Raw genomic sequence first — 20,979 nt, 5'->3', positions numbered from 1 at the left:
AATAGTTCCACATCCACTCGGATTCCATCTATTAATCAGAACTGGCTACAATAGCAGCCAGGAACAGTCCTCAGTAACCAAGTTCTGATATTAGCCAGAACCCGTTCTTCTCCAGCTCAGAGATAGATAGATAGACAGAGATAGAGTGGCCAGATGGAGTTCATTTGCGCCATGGCGCTTTTTTGAGGCGTTTGCGCATTAACTTTTTCAAATCGGTGTTAGAAAAATTTTCACTAAAAAATGGAACTTTTGGCGCATTTTCACCTTTTTGTGGCGAAAACTTTAAACCAAACATCTGGCAACACTGGTTTTCACTCATTATCGAGGTTGTTGGAAGCGTTGGTTTTCCCAGCGAAACCTAGGCAATCATACTACACAAATGATCCAGTAAAGTATGGTCTTAGATTTATATAATTTCTGTCTTGTGTTTAAGCAGAAATGGCCAAAAGTGACCTGCTTCTCTTTTATTAATACACTGTAACTATTTCATAAGGAGTACGAGATTGGAAAATCTTATAATATTCTTCCATTGTTCCAAAATATTAATTATAAGCCAAAATATTTGTACAAAAAATGTATGTGTGTACGTTTTGTAGAAAAGTAAATTCGACTCATTTCAAAGTAAAAATGTATTTAGCTTCCGCTTTTTTTTTGTTTTTTTTTTTTGCTATAATTCCAATATGCGGTTTGAATGTCCATTCAAATGGCACAATAGTCAAATTTAGTATGATAGTCAAGAATATCAATCTACTGATGACATTTAATTATTTTGACTAAGAAAACCTATTTACGTTGAGAATTACATTTTTTTCTACTGAAAAGTATATAAATCTTAATATTTTCAATAGTTTGTTGGACTTAAAACACGAATCCGAGTTTCCACAGCCAAAAATTGGATTTTCCTTACTAGTTGAAATTCCTGTAAAAAAAAAAATTGTATCCAGTAAGAAATAGTAGGAAATCCAATTTTTTATATACATAATGTAAAGTTTCCTTAGCTCGATAGTATATAGCTGCCTCATTAAATTTGATAATGAACCACGGTTCAGAATAGACAGGTTCTTATGAATTCTAAAGGACAAAGGGTCACTGTCGTAGATGTAAAAAAACTCATTCAGTTTTTGGCAAGTAAATATAAGCTATTTGGCAAATATTTTGTATACAAATCTCAACAAAAGAAATAGAACAAATTTTAGGTAAAGTTTATAGGCTTTTATTAATTTATCTAATCTAAACGTCTGACGTTCAACGAATGTCCTGTATATTTCCCAGTTAGCATGTATTCTATTTTTTCTCTTAGTTCTACTTTGCTTTTTATCATCCTCTTTATAGAGTTTTTTTCTTTACATAGCATTTTTTGCTTATGTAGTCAATGGTGGTGCTTGAAATGTAATAAAGGTATTGACACAACCACTGCTTCTGCTAATACTACTACTGCTACTACTAACACCTATCAAATACACCTACAAAGCTCCTTTTCCTCTTGCAGCTCAGAACCTCTGTGTGGATGACACGCTAATCACAGGAGAAATATAAGTATCACTTGACAGGAGACGGTCTATTATCGTTTTGATCTTTAAGAAAAAAGATAAGGAAGATTGCGAAAACTCAAGAGTAATCGCTTTTATTGAAATAGGAATAGCGATGTTTGCCACAATACAACTAAATAATCTCTGTAATGACAGCAGAAAAAGACCTAGCCAAGGAAACCTCAGATCTGGGATGGAGCGCTCTATCCAGATCTTCAGTTTAAGACAGATTAAGAACAAACACCAGGTTCAGGTACCACCAGGAGACCATACAAGTGTTCATTGATTTCCTCTTTCCTTATGAAACTCTTATACATGACGCCATATGGAATTCCAAGAGGGGAAATCGATTCCTTAACCAAATGGCCTGCCCAATCCATCCATGTCATGCCTGCTCGAGGCCTCGGCTTTCAACACATCGAAGCTTTTTCATTATTGAGAACGTAGTTAGACAAGGATGCCTTTTGTTTCTGACCCTATCCAACTTGGTTGCTGACAGGGCCACCAAAGCGGTCGAAGGATGCCAAGGAGCGTGTATATCCCCTTCTTTGTCATAAACAGATCTAGATTACGCTGACAACCAGGATCTCTTTTATCTTTTCTTTTTTGTCCCAAAAACCACAACCTATCAGGCAGGGGTAAATCTGAAACCAACAAAAAATGATGGTGGTACAAGCTATATCGGCAACAAAAGAATCCAGGAAGATGAAGCACCCATAGAATATTTGACCTGCTTTAAGTATCTGGGTTCTGCAGCGGACTCTTAAAGCGGCAGTACAGGAGAAATTAAAGCCCTTATTGCTTTAATTTTAGTTTAATTGCTTTAATTCTTCAGCTTGTGCTGTTTCCCTCCATCTGGGGAAACAAGTGTGAAGTAAAATCTAAAGATTGAAATATTTACTGTTTTCTTTAAAGCACTGACTACACTCTATCCTTCAAGAGCTTAAAGGTTTGGTAATCCTGCTCTTAAATAGAAATAAATTTAAAAAACTAGTTTTTTTAACTGAAAGTAAGGAGCGACATCAAAACTTAATACGAACAGAGATTACTCCGTATATGAAATGGGTTGTCCCCTCCTCAACGCCTCGCTCTTTACACTAAAGTTCTTAATTGTTTTATAAAGTAGAACTGTGGCAAAGAGTCAAACTTTAGCGTAAAGAGCGAGGGATTGCGGAGGGGACAGCCCATTTCATATACGGAGTAATCTCTGTTCGTTTTAAGTTTTAATGTCGCTCCCTACTTTCAGTTAAAAAAACTAGTTTTTTTATATTTAATTTCTGAACGTTTTTGAATTAATGCATGTTTGATTTTGGCTCTCCGCACATAAATATTAAAATGAAATTTGCATATTAATTCTTATTTTGGCTAAATGGCTTTCTTTTAGTTTTTGATCAGACGATTTTGAGAAATAAGGGGTGGGGAAGGAGGCCTAGTTGCCCTCCAATTTTTCGGTTACTTAAAAAGGCAACTAGAACTTTTAATTTTTAACGAGCATTTTTATTAGTAAAAAAATATACGTAACTTAAGAATTAACTTACGTAACAAACTTTTATATTCTTGTATTTTTATTATGTATATGTGGTGGTTTGTCCCCTCGTTAATACCTCGCTCTTTACGCTGAATCTTAAATTTTGTCCCAATTCTTTAAGAATGAACCCCTGAATCAGAAAGGCCGTAGAATAAATAGTTGAAATTACTAAAAATACTTTAGCATAAAGAGCGAGGAATTTGTATCTTCCTAAATACCTCGCTCTTTGTGCTAAAGTATTTTTAGAACCCCTCATATGCGTAATAACCTCTGTTCGTTTTAAGTTTGAATGCTACTCCTTACTTTCAATTGAAAAAACTTTTTCATATTTATTTTTTTTATTGTTTTTTTTATATAATGCTAGAAAACCCCGTGCCCTTTTCATTAAATTTCTCTTCCCCCATGACATATTCCTCTAAGGAAAGATCCTCCCACATAGACCCCTCCCCTCCACCCTACCCCCAAACCAAAAAAAATCCCCCTGAAAAACGTCTGTACACTTCCAACAACCATTACTGTATGTAAACACTGGTCAAAGTTTGTAGCTTGCAGCACCTCCCACAGGAGCTGCAGGGGAGTAAGTCATCCCCAAAGACACAGTTATTATGGTTTTCGACTATGCGGAACAAAATGGCTATCTCAAAATTTTGATTCGTTGACTTTGGGAAAAAATGAGCGTGGGAGGGGCCTAGGTACCCTCCAATTCTTTTGGTCACTTAAAAAGGACACTAGAGATTTTCATTTCCGTTAGAATGAGGCCCTCATGCAACATTCTAGGACCACTTGGTCGATACGATGACCCCTGAAAAAAAGAAGAAAAAAAAAACAAATAAACACGCACCCGTGATCTGTCTTCTGGCAAAAAATACGAAATTCCACATTTGTGTCGATAGGAGCTTGAAATTTTTCCTATAGGGTTCTCTGATACGCTGAATCCGATGCCGTGATTTAATAGAATCGTTAAGATTCTATGACTTTTTAGGAGGTGTTTCCCCCTATTTTCCAAAAATAAGGCAAATTTTCTCAGGCTCGTAACTTTTGATGACAAAGACTAAATTGATGAAACTATATATTAAAAATCAGCAGAAAAATCGATTCTTTTGATGTATCTTTTAGCCGGAAAACGGAAACAAAATTCCGTTTTTTAGAGTTTCATTTCCTATAGTTCGTTACCACGAACTGTTTGACTAAACACCTTTAAGTAAATTAAGGAGTAATATTAAAAATTAAAATGAACAGAAATTATTACGTATTTGAGGAGTATCGCCCCCTCGTCAATACCTCGCTCTTTGTGCTAAAATTCGAATTTTGATCCAATTCCTGAATGACCCCTGAATCAAAAAAGCCCTTTAATTAGAATAAATAGCTCTTTTTAAATTACTAAAATTACTTTAGCGTACAGAACGATGTATTGACCAGGGGGCGAATCCCCCCTTAAACTTAATAATTGAAAGACATAGTAGTTAGATTTTTCGACTAAGCTGAACACAATGGCTATCTCAAAATTTTGATCCGATGACTTTCGGAAAAAATGAGCGTGGGAGAGAGTCTAGTTGCCCTCCAGTTTTTTGGTAATTTAAAATAGGGTAAGTAAAAGTTTACAGTTACGTGTACCCTAAAAAAGGGTAATTTTTATGGTAAAAAGTAAAAAAAAAGTTTACTGTTTTAAAAAGTAGAGTTAAGAGAAAGAGTCAAACTTTAGCGTAAAGGGTGAGGCGTTGAGGAAGAAAAGCCCCTTTCATATAAGGAGTAATTTCTGTTCGTTTTAAGATTTAATGTCGCTCCTTACCTTTAGTTAAAAAACTTGTTTTCTTTTATTTAATTTATTCTTAAATCACCTGAATCTCTGATGTTGTATTTTTTTAAACATTATTTTAAATTAATTCCCGATTATTTCCAAGTAACACAGATTTAATTTTTTTCAAGAAAATTAAAAGTTTTCAAAGTTTTTCCACTTAACAGCTAAAAGTTTTGTTTGAAATTTTGATTTTTGGAAAAATTTGGAAGTACAGTCAAAATTTTCGAATAGTTGTTGCAAGAAACCCGTGTCATTTTTAGAATGACTTGACTAATTTTTTTTATTAAATATTTACAAAGAAATTCGGGCAGAATAAAGAGTGGTATTCAATCATACAGACTCAAAATCTGCGTGTTTGTATTTCATTTATACGGATTTGGCCATCCTTAATCCCATCCTATAGCCACCCTTGAAAATAGACGCGTTTTATTCTATCATTTGATTAATATCTATCTTGCCATGTTCTGCTTTGTTCAAAATTCTAGTATCTCTTAACAAATCCATGCCTAGGTCATTCATAAGAAAACTAATTTTTTGTCAATCTGAAAAAAAGAATTAAGTTTATGTCTTTTTATAATATAATTCCTGTTTTTACAAGGATTCTTTCTTCGCTTAAAATATTTCAAGCAGCTTAAACAAATAAACCATAGAGAACTACTAAACGGTAAATTATTTTAAGCAGTTAAGACCGTTAACCATTTTTGGTGATGCGAATTAAATTCTTACCCACATCTTCAGCAGGAACAACTTTATATGTTAAGATAAAAAATAAAATTATTGTAAAAAATGTTAATGAAAAATTGGCACTGTGGATTTTTCGAGGGGGAAGAGTTTGAAGGAGTCAAACGCCCTCCTTGTGCGTCCAATCCTGTATCACAGTCACAAGCAGATCCAATTAAATGGGTATTTCAATTCTTTTTGGCCCTAGATATATATCTTGTGAGTTTTAGGCCGATTGGACAAAGGGTACTAGCTTCTGTACTAAAATTGTTCGGCAAACTTTGTTACGGGCTGAAGTCCCATTGGACCAGGGCACGTGATCTTTAAATTTCAAGCTGATCAGACATTAAAAACATGTTTTATGCTCTTCCAGTCTTTTGGCAACCATTATTTGCGCTTTGAGGTCTCTTTGGTCCAGAATTTGTGCAATAAAAGTATAAAGCTGACCAAAAAAAGTCTAAATCAGAAAAACAAATATCAGAATTCTCTGAAAACTTTTTGATAGGGTCGTGAAACCCGGTATTTTTTAAGTCCGATAAATGCTTTAGTCTAAGAAATTTTCAAGTTCGGTAACTCATTTTGGTCTTCACTGATCGAAATATTCCACGTCTAGTAATTCGTGTTAGTGTAGGCCATTAGCTTCCAGCCCTGAAAGTTTTAAACTGAATGGACAGCGAAAGTTTTTTAAACTTGGCCCTGAGGCCAAGTTTCGTCACAATGTACTTGGATGACACAAAAAACAAAGTTTTGAAGTTAACTCCTTTTGGTCTCCATCTAGGCTGGCAAACATGGAGTTGCTTTGTCTGCTAATTAGATCATTTTTATGCTGAGTTAGGCCATATGCCATTTTAGCACCGGGTCAGGAACTAGCTTGTTTTGGTACCAAAGGTGCCCGCACTTTTGAATTTTCTTTTTTTGACTGATTTATGACTCGGCTTGTTTTGCATCAAGTCATTACTTGGTTACAAAACCATTACAAGGTCAGTATATAGCCTGGACTAGCTCATTCTTGCACCGAATCAGATAATAGCTCGTTTTATCTCTGAGTCCTTAGCAGTTCATTCGTCATCTGAGTGAGTCTGCAGCTTGGACTTGCCTTGTTTCTGTCTTGAGACGGTATTGCAAATCCTGGCCTAATTTCGATGTAAACGACGTGCATCATACCTCCCTTTTTGAGAAAAGCGATGTCCTCAACAAATCCATGCCTAGGTCATTCATAAGAAAACTAATTTTTGTTAATCTAAAAAAAGAATGTTTAATGTTGTGTGAGCAACAAGCAGCAAATACATAAACGAAGAGCCACAACAAACAATAGTACAATATCATTGAAATAGTGATCCATTGGTACAGGAAATGATGTAGTAAGAATACTGAAAGGATATTTCTGTTCAGTAAAGCTAATTTTGAAAATTATATATATTGGATTCTCAGAAAAAACTTTCTTTTTGTTGCTTCTCCGAAAACCCAAGAACTTTTCTATTCACAGCTTTTCTAAACAAGGATTTAAACACTCTACACTTTACACTTTAAATTTCTACTAAACTAGAGACTGAAAAACCAGAAATATTATTTTTCAACTAATTGTGGACCCAGAAGCAACAAATGATAATATACTATTGTTTGTTGTGGCTCTTCGCTTATGTATTTGCTGCTTGTTGCTCACACAACATTAAACAAAACAATTCCAAAACAAAGTGGTTCTAGCAGTATTATCATATGAAAATCTCTCAAAAGAGGACGTCTGTTTAAAGAAGAGAAATACGTGTGACATTTTTGGTGAAGAAAGGAGGACAATAGGCAGTTTTGGCATTACTGAAACGTCAATTTTTAAGACTGACCAACCGTGGATGGCCCTGCTTTCATTTCAGAATACTTTTAACAGGAAGAATAGATCTAAGTGCCTTAAATATTTGGCAGCTAACTTACACTATTAAAATAAAATTTACAGGAAGTGTCTCCAGTGCAGGTATCAATCACCTTTGACAGGGTCCTTTATAATTCCAGAAATACTAGAAGAAATAAATCTGACAAAAACAAATTATCCATTTAAGATGGCACTGAAACATTTTCTGCCGATTTAGTTCAACATTGCCCGTGCAGGACTTACGCGCTGTGTAATCCTACTCTTCGTAGATACCATTTTTGAATATGCCACAGCAAAAAGGTCTGTTCTAATGGAAAAAATATTATACATCTTATTCAAATACGTACCTTATTACTGTTATTTAGTCTACTATTGGGGAGCCATGGATACAAGTGTTTCGTACTGGTTAAACATAAAAAGCAGGACAAATTCGATATTTTTTTTTTAAATGAGGGAGGAAAGAAGTTAGAAAGAAGGACATACTTTCATAAGGAGGAGGTTTGATTACCTTGGAATGTAAGGATGGGGGAGTGAGAGTAGGTAAAGGGCTCATTTTGCATTTGTAGTTACATATATTAAACATCCTTGGAAGATTTTAGTTTTATCAAGGTACGACATTGGCAGCCTTTTTAATGAACTTATTTGCGAAGAATGAGTCAATTGGAACAATGTTGGGCTCTTTCCATTGAGCCGCATGGGTCAAACCCTGATGAATACACAATTTTTCCTTTTGAATATTCTGAGCAAAACGGGCATTTAAAGCTTTTTAACCGAACCCAATTGAGGCCAAGGTGATGCTCAAAGGTAAACCCGGGGACGAAAGAGACTGGTTTCCCCTCAGTCCCTTTTGACCCTTAAATAGCACTGGAACTTTCAATTTATGATTCAATGAGTGTCTTTTCAAGCTTCTATGATCATCCCGTCTACATAAAGTGATCGAGAAAAACATAATACGTGAGAGACTAAATGAAAGCTACAGCACTGACTAAGATATGGGATTTTCTCGTTCCGAAATACAAATTGTAATTTAGTACGGAATATGATACAGACTATACATACGTAAGACTTTGAAATACTGACCGATAAATTAAATTGTTGCTCACTTTCGGGTGACGATAGTAACTGGTCCATGTCTTCTGAGTAGATTGGCTGATATGGTGAAAAATGGCTGTTTTTAAAGTTGATATCCTTTTGGTTACAACACGGTTCAGAATCTTTTATCATCTGTGCCTTAAAAGAAAAACAATAACTGAAGATCATTTTGATTCTCCTGAGCTAGGATGTATAACGGTCACTGCATGCACATCCTTTATATGACAATCTTAACAAATTTAGTAAAGCACTAATTAATCTTCATGCTGATGAATTACTCAGGTTAAAAATAGTGGCATATTCCAGAAAGCCAAAAGCTTTTGAAAATGATATCACGTATTGAAAGCTCTTGTCTTAGCTCTTTGTAACAATTAAACAAACAAAAAACAAGTTTTTTCAACTGAAAGTAAGGAGCAACACTAAAACTTAAAAAGAACAAGTATTATTACGTATATGAAAAGGGTGGCCCCCTCCTCAACACCTTACTCTTCACACTATAGTTCTTTAGTACTTTTAAAAAGCTTCTTGTTTTTGTAATTTTAAAAAAACCTTACGTTTCAGGAGTCGTTTTTAAGCAATTGGAACAAAATTCAAACTTAGTGTAAAGAACGAGGTGTTGAGAAAGGAGCAACTCCCTATATACATAATAATTTCTGTTTGTCTTAAGTTTTAATGTTGCTCCTTACTTTCAGTTGAAAAACTGTTTTTATTTCATTTCTGATCGATTTTTAAATAATGCCAGGAAATCTGGCAACACCTCCACGGAAAAATTCCTCCTTCCTACGAATATATCCTCTAGACAATTCAATCCTGGTGAAAATATGCCCTGGACAATTTACCATAACATCTCCACATGTAAAATTGAGTCGGCAATGAGAAAGCAAAACATAAGAAGAATATTGTATAGGAATTCTGGCAAATTCCCCCTGTGTAAAAATTTCCCTGAAAAACTAGCCCTTTGGAAGCTTCCCTCCCCATGGAAAATTCTCCTCGTGGAAAATCCCCCTAGCAGAAAACTCCCTCCCCCACCCAAAGAATGTATACATACTTCCCATTAACAAATACTAGACGTAAAAAATAGGCAAATTTGTAACTTAGACCTTTCCCTATGGGCTGTGGGGGGTTAGATTACCTCCAAAGGCGTAGTTATTCGGCCTTTGAACTATGTTGAACAAAATGGCTATCTCGAAATTCTTATCATTTAATTTTGAATGATATGGTTATTTATGAATGATTTTGAATGGCCTAGATGCCCTCCAATCGTTTTGGTCACTTAAGAGGGCACTAGAACTTAATTTTTGTTCAAATGCACCCTCTCTCGATCTTCTAGGGCCATTATTTTGATACGATTACCCCTGGGGGAAAACAAAAAAAAACCTCTCCCAATATTATAGGAAAACTGGGTCAATGCAATCACCCCTGGGAAAAACAAACCAAAAAAAATAAATAATAATAATAAAATAAACACGCGTCCGTGATCTTTCTTCTGGCAAAAAAATACCAAATTTCACATTTTTGGCGACAGCAGCTTGAAACCTCTATGGTCTAGTTCTTTGACACATTGAATCTGATGGTGAGATTTCCATGTAAAACTCGAGAACAAACCAGTTTCTTCGCTAGTTCATTTCAGCTTAGCGCGAGACAAGACAAAGACAAGTGACAGAATATATGGGAAATATGTAATTAGGGCTGTATATTTGCACATAAAGGGGGGAGGGTGTGTGTATATAGTACTTGGACATTTTAAAGTTAGACAACAATTCTTACTTTATAATATGCAGAATAATTGTACCTAACACATTTTGCATGCAGACCCGCTATACTTTACCCTCCCCCCCTAGTGTGCAAATCTATTGCTCAATTTTTTTCTAAAGTAATGAAGAAACTAACGAAAAAAACTGTTCTCGAGTTTTACACAGCGTAAGCCTGAGTGAGTGGCGCATAATACATAAGTATAAAAATTCCTTCCCTCTACGAAAAAAAAAAAAAAAAACAAGCTCAAATATAATCCTCAAATTTGGAAAGCCTTATTTTCCACGGGGGGATTTTCTACGGAGGGGTATTTTCCGGGGGGTATTTGCCGGGGAATATTTTCCAGGGTGGCATATTTTCTGCGGGGGAGTATTTTCCAGATAGTGTTTTCTGGGAGGGAGGGGGGTAAACACCAACCACCAAGAGGGAAGTATGTGGCTCCTTACCTTCAGTTAGAAAAATTTGTTTGTTTGTTTTTGCATTGAATAAATTGTTAGGGATGAATAAGACGGTATGGTAACTGACACCGAGAGAAAATCAGAAGGATAATCCTAGGGAATCGCTCATCTCCCAGTGTTCACTCACAAAGAATTTCGACCTATTTGAGCCAAAATGTTTTTCAAACGGCAAAAAATTGCAAAAATTAGTACTTTGCCGTGGGGCGATTTCTTTTTTCTAAATTGGCTTAAATGAGCATTGGAACTTTAAAATTTCCATTCGAATAAGTCCGCCACCTTTTGTCTATTACTGTTCTGATTAGAATGATCATCTTAAAAGTTTTTGATTCATACGACCCAGTCTTGGGGTGTGGGCAGCCCAGGAGCATAAAAGACAATGAAGGGATAGAAAGTTGCCCTCTGATCAATTTTGATACTTAAAAATGGTGCTAGAATTAATTGAAAGACACCTAGGATTATTGGTGCAAGTACATGTGTCACATGCAATGGACATTATAAGGAACTATAGCAAAACAATAGCACCGCCAATTCAAATCAGCAAACAGATCCTTAAATAAATGAATATTCTTTGAAAGGTTTTATGAAATACGTCTTGTCAGTAGGCAGTACAAATTTTATGTTGCCGTACGTTTAAGTTAACAATACATCTACAGTAATCAAAAAGTTTTATACACATCTTAGTCAGTTCTTACTTTGAACCAAGGCTGTATTCAGGTGGGGCTAGGGTGTCGATCCCTTCCCCCTGGTAATGTTTTTTTCTTAATCGTAAAAACCTAACAAAAATGTATATAAACGAATTTTGATGCAATTTTTTTATTGTTTGTTTAAATCCCCCCTCTGAATAAATATTCTGGATATAACCACCTGCGAACTTAGCTTAAAATCTTAAAAGTGACTGAACAGCAACTCAAAATAGTTTAGTTAGCTAGATAAATTTCAGCTTTTCCCGCCTTTATTCACCTTTGCCAATAATCGTAAACTCAGGTCACCCAAGAAAGCTGGTTAAACACCATATACACAGACCAACCAGGACCAATTTTATCAGTACATCCATTGCTTCTTCTTGGAATTAAGTAAAAAAAAACAAGTTTTTTTAACTGAAAGTAAGGAGCGACATTAAAACTTAAAACGCACAGAAATTACTTCGTATATGAAAAAGGCTGCTTCCTCATCAACGCCCCGCTCTTTACGCTAAAGTTTGACTCTTTCTCTCAATTCTTCTTTTCAAAAACAGTAAAAAACTTTAGCGTAAAGAGCGGGGCGTTGATGAGGAAGCAGCCTCTTTCATATACGAAGTAATTTCTGTGCGTTTTAAGTTTTAATGTCGCTCCTTACTTTCAGTTAAAAAAACTTGTTTTTTTTTATTTAATTTCTGAACGTTTTTGAATCAATGCATGTTTTGATTTTGGCTCTCCGCAGAGGAATAATCAAAACGAAATTTGCATATTTTTTTGGCTTAATGGCTTTTGCATAATTTTGATCGAATGATTTTGAGAAAAAAAGAGTGGGGGACGAAACCTAGTTGCCCCCCGATTTTTTGGTTAATTAAAAAGGCAACTAGAACTTTTAATTTTTTACGAATCTTTTTATTGGTAAAAGATTTACGTAACTTATAAATTAGCTTACGTAAAGAACTTTTGTATTCTCATGTTTTTATTACATATATGAGGGGATTCGCCCCATCGTCAGTACCTCGCTCTTTACACTAAAGCTTAAATTTTATCCCAATTCATTAAGAATGACCCCCTGAATCACAAAAGCCGTAGAATAAGTAGTTGAAATTACTGAAAATACTTTAGCGTAAAGAGTGAGATATTAGAAGGAGGTGAGCCCCTCATATGGGTAATAATTTCTGTTTGTTTTAAGTTTTATTGCTGTTCCTTACTTCCAGCTGAAAAAGCTTTTTCACTTTTATTTTTTAATTGTTTTTTTTTTTTAATAATGCTAGTAGCCTATATCCTGCTCTCCCTTCATAGAAATTTTCTTCTCCCATTACAAATTCTCTAAGGAAAGTTCCCCCAGCATATCCCCCTCTTCTCAACCTCTCCCCCAAACCAAAAAAATCCTCCTGAAAACGCCTGTATACTTCCCAATAACCATTACTATATGTAAACACAGATCAAAGTTTGTAACTTGTTGCCCCTCCCACGGGGACTGTGGGGGAGTAAGGCGTCCCCAAAGACATAGTTATAAGGTTTTTCGACTACGCTGAATAAAATGGCTATCTCAGAATTTTGATCCGTTGACTTTGGGAAAATAATTAGCGTGGGAGGGGGCCTAGGTGCCCTCCAATTTTTTTGGTCACTTAAAAAGGGCACTAGAACTTCTCATTTCCGTTAGAATGAGCCCTCTTGCAACATTCTAGGACAACTGGGTCGATACGATCACCCCTGGGAAAAAGGAAAAAGAAAAAAAAACAACAAAAAAACAAATAAACACGCATCCGTGATCTGCCTTCTAGCAAAAAATGCAAAATTCCACATTTTTGTAGATAGGAGCTCGAAACTTCTACAGTAGGGTTCTCTGATACGCTGAATCTGATGGTGTGATTTTCGTTAAGTCATTCTATGACTTTTAGGGGGCGTTTCCCCCTATTTTCTAAAATAACGCAAATTTTCTCAGGCTCGTAACTTTTGATGGGTAAGACTAAACTTGATGAAACTTATATATTTAAAACCAGCATTAAAATGCAATTCTTTTGATGTAGCTATTGGTATCAAAATTCCATTTTTTAGAGTTTTGGTTACTATTGAGCCGGGTCGCTCCTTACTACAGTTCGTTACCACGAACTGTTTGATTTAATACTGGAAAAAAGTCACATATCATGATCACTACAGGTGAGCAGTGAGTGGCAATACTTTAAATAAGTAGTTAGAGTGTGTCTGGAAAAACTCCATTCTTCAGTTAATTCTTTAAGATGCAGTCACTAAAAATTATTCCAGGTTTCAAAAAAGCAACCTTTGAGTTAAGTTATCCACTCAGCCATGATTTTGACGGCACTTTATTTCAGAGAAAAGATCATTCTACTTGAGGACACCTATTCAAATTATTTATACCAGGTCATATATATTGGCAATCCCGCTGCAAATGATGACAAGGGGGCCCACTGGCAAGCCGGACTAGTTTCATGTTGAGGCATCGACAAAGAACCATAGGAATAAACTATATTTCGATATCCCAAGAAAACATAGGGGGAGTCCTACTCTTCCCCCTGTAAACAACCACAATTCATGGAGCAGCTAACATAATTAATCCGTAGAAAGTTGTTCAAAATAATACCAGGAAGAACCAAATTTTAAAACATAAGTTACAAATGTGGCAGCCAAGCTTGCACTCCAAAACCTTGAAGAGTAATAGTAAACAAGGGTCGGCTATAGCCTATATCTTGATTCTGGGTGAAAAAATTAAATAAGGTTCCATCAATAACTATTACTCGGCAAAAGATAAGATACAGTAACCATTCATCCATTGAACAAATACTTTTCACTCAGCAAACGAATATTCCCCAAAACAAAAAAATTCCTTGTCTAAGGTAGATTTCTCGTCAAGCCTGCAGTATAATAACTATAATTCATGGTTCTAATGAAGCACGCATCCAGCGAGAGGGAGGGGGGCTAGGGAGTTAAGCCTATCCCAAAAAAACGTAACAAAACTGAATAAATTTTTTATGATGTGTTTTTAAAGTTTTTTGTAACCCCCCCCCAGAAAAATCCTTTTGTATCCCCCCTCCCCACTGAAAAAAATCCTGGGTACGACCCTGGTTCTAATTACTCAAGTTTCTTTACGAAGAAAAGATCACCACAATTAGATGATATCATCATATCAACATTATTACTATCGCTTAAGCGATAGTAAACACTGTATTGCCCGATATAAATACTGTATTCTTCAAGAGAAACTGAGAAACTGAATTAAGATTGGAAATACAAATGTTATAACCATATCAACGGGTTTTGATACATATGTTCAAACCTATCTACATTAACATCTAAAGACTAAGGGTCTAGCCAAAGCTATCCCTAAAACGTGATCTCCCTACCAAAGATAGTCTCAAGGGTTATCCACTCTCTAATGCCCCATGTGAATCTCAAAATGCCACTTGTTCCACCGCACATAGCACACTCGCACCACATAGCAATTTCCTGGGGCATGTGTGTCGTACTCCTGCGACATATGTGGCTCACTTCCTTCATGCATATCGTGCACATGTATAAGACGTTTGAAAATACAAATCTCCTCTGACAGTCTATGAGTAAATAGTTATGAATCCCACATGTCTTCATCAAACAGTTCGTGGTAACGAACTGTAGTAAGGAGCGACCTGACTCAATAGTAAACGATACTCTAAAAAACGGAATTTTAATGCTAAAAGATACATCAAAAGAATCGAATTTTTATGCTGATTTTAAATATATAAATTTCATCAAATTTAGTCTTTGTCACCAAAAGTAACGAGCCTGAGAAAATTTGCCTTATTTTGGAAAATAGGGGGAAACATCCCCTAAAAGTCATAGAATCTTAACGAAAATCCCACCAACGCATTCAGCGTATCAGAGAATCCTATAACAAAATTTCAAGCTCCTATCTACAAAAATGTGGAATTTCGTATTTTTTTGCCAGAAGACATATCACGGGAGCGTGTTTATTTGTTTGTTTTTTTTTCCCAGGGGTCATCGTATCGACCAAGTGGTCCTAGAATGTCGCAAGAGGGCTCATTTTAACGGAAATGAAAAGTTCTAGTGCCCTTTGTAAGTGACCAAAAATTGGATGGCACTTAGGCACCCTCCCACGCTCATTCTTTTCCCAAAGTCAACGGATCAAAATTTTTAGATAGCCATTTTGTTCCACATAGTCGAAAACCATAAAACTATGTCTTTGGGGATGACTTACTCCCCCACCGTCCCTGGGGGAGGGGCTGCAAGTTACAAACTTTGACCATTGTTTACATATAGTAATGGTTATTGGGAGGTGTACATACGTTTTCAGGGGGATTTTTTTGGTTTGGGGTGTGGGGTTGAGGGGAGGGGTCTATGTGGGAGGATCTTTCCTTGGAGAAATAAGTCATGGGGGAAGATAAATTCAATGAAAAGGGCGCAGGATTTTCTAGCATTACTATAAAAAAAAAAACAATGAAAAAATAAATATAAAAAAGGTTTTTCAATTGAAAGTAAGGAGTAACATTAAAACTTAAAACAAATAGATATTATTACGCATATGAGGATTCTAAAAATACTTTAGCATAAAGAGCGACGTATTTAGGAGGAGATAAATACCTCGCTCTTTATGCTAAAGTATTTTTAGTAATTTCAGCTATTTAATCTATGGCCTTTCTGATTCAGGGGTCATTCTTAAAGAATTGGGACAAAACTTAAGATTTGATATAAAAAGCGAGGCATTGACGAGGGGACAAACCCCCTCATATACATAATAAAAATATAAGAATATAAAAGTTTGTTACGTAAGTTAATTCTTAAGTTACGTATATTTTTTACTAACAAAAACATTCGTTAAAAATAAAAAGTTCTAGTTGCCTTTTTAAGTAACCGAAAAATTGGAGGGAAACTAGGCCTCCTTCCCCACCTCTTATTTCTCCAAATCGTCTCATCAAAACTAAAAGAAAGCCATTTAGCCAAAAAAAGAATTAATATGCAAATTTCGTTTTAATAATTCATGTTCGGAGAGCCAAAATCAAACACGCATTAATTCAAAAACGTTCAGAAATTAAATAAAAAAAAACTAGTTTTTGTAACTGAAAGTAAGGAGCGACATTGAAACTTAAAACAAACAGAAATTACTCTGTATATGAAATGAGTTGTCCCCTCCGCAATCCCTCGCTCTTTACGCTAAAGTTTGACTCTTTGTCACAATTCTACTATTTAAAACAATTAAAGACTTCTACATTAAAGAATTTCTGCAGAAAGAACATGAAGCCTAAGGAAAATAGATGCATTGAAGAGTTTTCAGAAATGGAAAAAGTTGCAATTCATTTCTTTATATTACTTAAGTCAAGGGCTTAAGCACTAGGTCACTCCAAGTAAATGAAGAAAAGGGAAAATCACAGAAACGTAGATCCGAGGTTAAGGGCCATACGAACGGCTTTGAGTGGCTCTGTGTGCCAAGGAATTAAAAGGAACTGCCTAACGGTATTTTTATTTTTGTGCTGTTTTTTTCTCAGCTTGCATACTGTATTTCGATGTGTTGTTACAAAGATTTTGTTACGTCTACTAGACTATAATATTGTGTCCACTACGGACAACCCTTAAAACAGACTTTATTGCAACTAATTGCAATAACTTCAAAATAAGCATAATTGCTGCGCTCTACTGAACGCAGTTGTAACATAACGAGAATTTCTTGCAAAAACAGGAAAAAATCAAAAATGTTGCAAACCCAGAGAACCTTTGAGACTAACCAAAAATATTGTCAACTCATACTGATAGATAACTGTATGTCGAATTTTCTATCTGAAAATGGACAAATTACAAATTATTGAGCCCCACACCATAATAAGCAAGTAATTAATTGTTGTATGCTATTGAACGCTCTATTGAGCGCAATTACAACATAAAGAGAATTTCTTGCAAAAAGAGGAAATAAAATCAAAAATGTCGCAACCCCAGAGAACCTTTGAGACTAACCAAAAATATTGTCAACTCATACTGATAGATAAATGTATGTCGAATTTTCTATCTGAAAAAGGACAAATTACAAATTATTGAGATAATAAGCTAATAATTAATTGCTGTAGGTTAATGTACTTGAACACAGCTCAAGAATTACAATTCGAAACCCGAAAATTAAAAAAAATCAATTGCAATAAGTTTATTGACGCTGGGTTTGACTGGAATTGAACTGATTATTTTTTAAGCAAACGATACTCCCTTTACAACAAAAGTACAAATGCCCAGAGGGTGCTAAGGAGTCATATTACTCACTATTACTCTACTCTTTAAGGAATTTCAGTTACTTTATGAAAATCAGCACAGGAGCATGACCAAAATCCCTCAACCCCTGAGCCGAGGACACAGATATCACTACCTGCAGACTTATAGATTGTCAAACCGTTAACTCTTAAGGTTTTACTTCTTGAGCAGCACTATTTCCTAATTTGAGGGGGCCTCCGCTGAAAGGTGAACCATTTAGTTTAAAAATATATTCTCCAAAAAAGAAGCTTTCCAAAAAATGAGAGAGCCATATTAATACCAAAGACCAATAGAAATAAAGTCAGTTTATAATTCCAAAATCAAAACGAATAGAAATTACTGTCGATTTATAATTGACACCCAAAAGGAACAGAAATTAAAACGATCGAACACTCTGAATGTAGATACTGCTATTGAGAAATAATGAATCCTAAAACGAACAAAACTACCACGAATGCGAGTAAGGCTAGCCCCTAAATCTTTTGAAGTTCAGCATGTCGCCACTTCACTGAAACGATTTGTATTTTGAACAATGTGAAAATTTAACAACAACAAAATCACAAAATGATATTACGGGACTAATGAAGGCTCGGTAATGAGAGTGGTGCTACCCCTTTCATATCATCCCAACCTATCAGCTACCTATCACATCCAATAAACGGCTAGAATTAGTTCAACCAGACAATGTAATCAATACAAACAGATTTAGTTCCTTACTTTTTCAAAAACCTTGATCGAGTCGTCTACATAGCTTGAAATTTTTAAGCAGTTAACCGCACAGAAATTCGGGTTTTTCGTGCTAAGAATCGGCATAACCATGATTTTCTTCCACGTCTTATTTTCCTGGTTAAAGTTTCCTCGGTTCAGTCTAATTTATCGTGATATCTGTACACCGATCGCAGAAAACATAGTTTGGTCCACTTTGGGGTATCCAGACTAAATATAACCCTTATTTCCTCTTAGGTTCGCTTGGGGCAATATACATGCCTAGCAAGTTACTAGCTAATCAGAGAAAAAAGCACAACTGAGCCCAACTTTGGACACTACGGAAAAATCAACAATGCTTTCTAATAACTCTTTTTAGTTTTGGTAATTCCCCTGTAATTGTACATACTCTGTTTAAATGCCTTGTAAGTCTAAGCCAATCTATGGAATTGTTAGTTAGATTTCGGGTGTGACATATCAATACAACCAATCTTCAAAGTCTATCTGTTTTCACTAAGATCTAACTGTCCCTAACTGAATGCTCGTTAAACTACTAGTCTATCAGAGACAAAAACTATTATGGGTTTATTTTCGGTTGTAACGATCCAATAAAGTCAGAATTAGTTTCAAATCTGCCTCTGGAACGTATATCATACATATACCTTCTAAAATATGTTACAGAGGTATATTCAGGATTTTCGCTCGGGGGAGGTGGTTCAAAAAAACTTTAAAATCACATACACAATTTTTTATATGTATTTTTTTACGACTTGGACAAAATTTCAGGGAAAGGGGGTTGGAACCCATACCCTCTTGGCCTTGGCTTGCTATCTTAAGTCGTTTCCAATATGTTCCAGATACGTTATTTTGATAGTAAAATATCACATAGTGTGTTTTAATTTACCATGTTACGTAGGCGTAAATAAGTCATAATTCCCATAGAGTTACAGTGCGTAAAAGTCTATCTGGATTAGAGACGTAATTCTTAACCTCCCCTCCCCCTTAAAAGTCTAAAGTCCCCTTGCCCCCTTCTCACGCCTGAAAATCACACAACTAATATGGAACAAGCCTTCTTTTTTCTATTATAAAAACACATATGCAAACGGTCGACAATTTGCAATTATTAAAGCTCTTGATCAAGGGTCTGTGGGGGTCATGTTTTCCCTGAAGGCATATTTATTGGACTTGTGACTATTTTGAACAGAATGAATTATGCCAAAGCTTTTATCGGACTCCTTATAGGGTCACGGGTGGCCGGGTCACAAAAATAAGGCACGAATTAGTCCTCCAGTAGCTTTTGACTATTAAAAAGACACTAAAACCTTGAATGAGCAATCGACGGAGCTCTCTTCTAAATTTCTACGACCACCCTTCCAAACGAAGTGGCAAGAAAAAACATGGCTCTTTACTTAAGCAGGGCAACAGCACTGCGTCTAATTAAGTTTTTCCTTGTGTTCGTCGAAAAAAAAAATTAACCACGGGTATGCATACTATCTGTCCGTACTCCCTTGTGTGCAAATCATATTTGTAATCCCTTACAAATTACCAATTTTTTTACTACTTCTGACCGTAACCGCTAATTAAATCCATCCCTTACAAATTTTGATACTGAGAGTTTAAGGATGTGATGCGAACAGTATTTGTCATATGGAAACGAGAGACAAAGTCTTTGCGGGATTATCAACTCAATCCAATTAAGTTTGATGAGAGAAATTTGCGAAATTCTTCTTAAATAGTCTTAGAAGGAACACCTCCAGTATTTGCCTCACTTTGTTGCAAAGTTTCCAAGGGATAAAATCGATGTTTCGAAGTATGTTTTTGAGAGAAAAGTTTATTTCTTTTATACAGCTGTCGTTGGAATACATTTCTAGCAAAACGAAGATGGAAGTTTTTTCAGGGTAAAAAACATCCCTTTATAAAAACAATTTACTTATATTTCAAAGTTTTTCAATTCTGTCTTGACTAGTTAAAACACTTTCATTTCCTGTTCGAAATAAAGAAAACAGCTAAACAATACGAAGTGTTAGTAAACTTACTCGGTCCTTAGTAATTGTGTTGCGAGAGCAACACTTTGGTTTTGTCGTCTTGCTTTTTTTTCTAGCATCCTGATTTAAGCTTATTCCTAGAAAGTGGTAAGGGTCTAACCTCTGCGGTTTTTACGGAAAGTGTGGACCTTAGGCCAGATTGATGAATATGACATTGCATTTTGGAAAGCTTCGTAGAACTCTTGCCTGGGGCCAAAAATCGAATATTTCTACCGATTTCTGTTCGTGATTTCAGCTGAGTTTATCATTCAGTTTTTTGCACAAGGAATTGCGGTAGAGAAATGGTATCAAATGTGCCTCTCTCAAAAAGTTCTCTCATTGCTAAGAAATTAGAGTTTATCCTTTGCTCCTTTCTAAGTGATGACGTTAGAAACTTGGCTTACGGCAAAAAAGTTACTCTTGATGAGCTGATTAATGTATATGTCATCCATTTCTTGATAGAAAAATTCCTTCATGAGATATAACAGATTGAAAGTTTAAAGGGGTTGACAACTTCAATAGTTAGGTATACACTGAAACCAAAAATAGGCCGATACCAATTGTGAGACACATAGGGGAGTTTTAA

The 20,979-nt window shown here is 35.5% G+C and overlaps 1 protein-coding gene across 4 annotated transcripts in view; it reads right to left on the bottom strand.

The window, feature by feature from the left end:
• LOC136029408 (estrogen-related receptor gamma-like) overlaps positions 1–20,979 on the bottom strand; it is a 180,060-nt gene that overhangs the window by 121,218 nt on the left and 37,863 nt on the right. For all 4 annotated transcript variants that reach the window (XM_065707771.1, XM_065707774.1, XM_065707772.1 and 1 more), the window contains exon 3: positions 8,520–8,669. In XM_065707771.1, the coding sequence (XP_065563843.1) occupies positions 8,520–8,669 (150 nt within the window). The remainder of the gene's footprint in view (positions 1–8,519; positions 8,670–20,979) is intronic.

Source organism: Artemia franciscana, chromosome 7 (genome assembly GCF_032884065.1).
Source record: "Artemia franciscana chromosome 7, ASM3288406v1, whole genome shotgun sequence".
NCBI classification, from domain to species: Eukaryota; Metazoa; Arthropoda; class Branchiopoda; order Anostraca; family Artemiidae; genus Artemia; species Artemia franciscana.
This window is presented reverse-complemented; position numbering and strand designations above follow the sequence as displayed.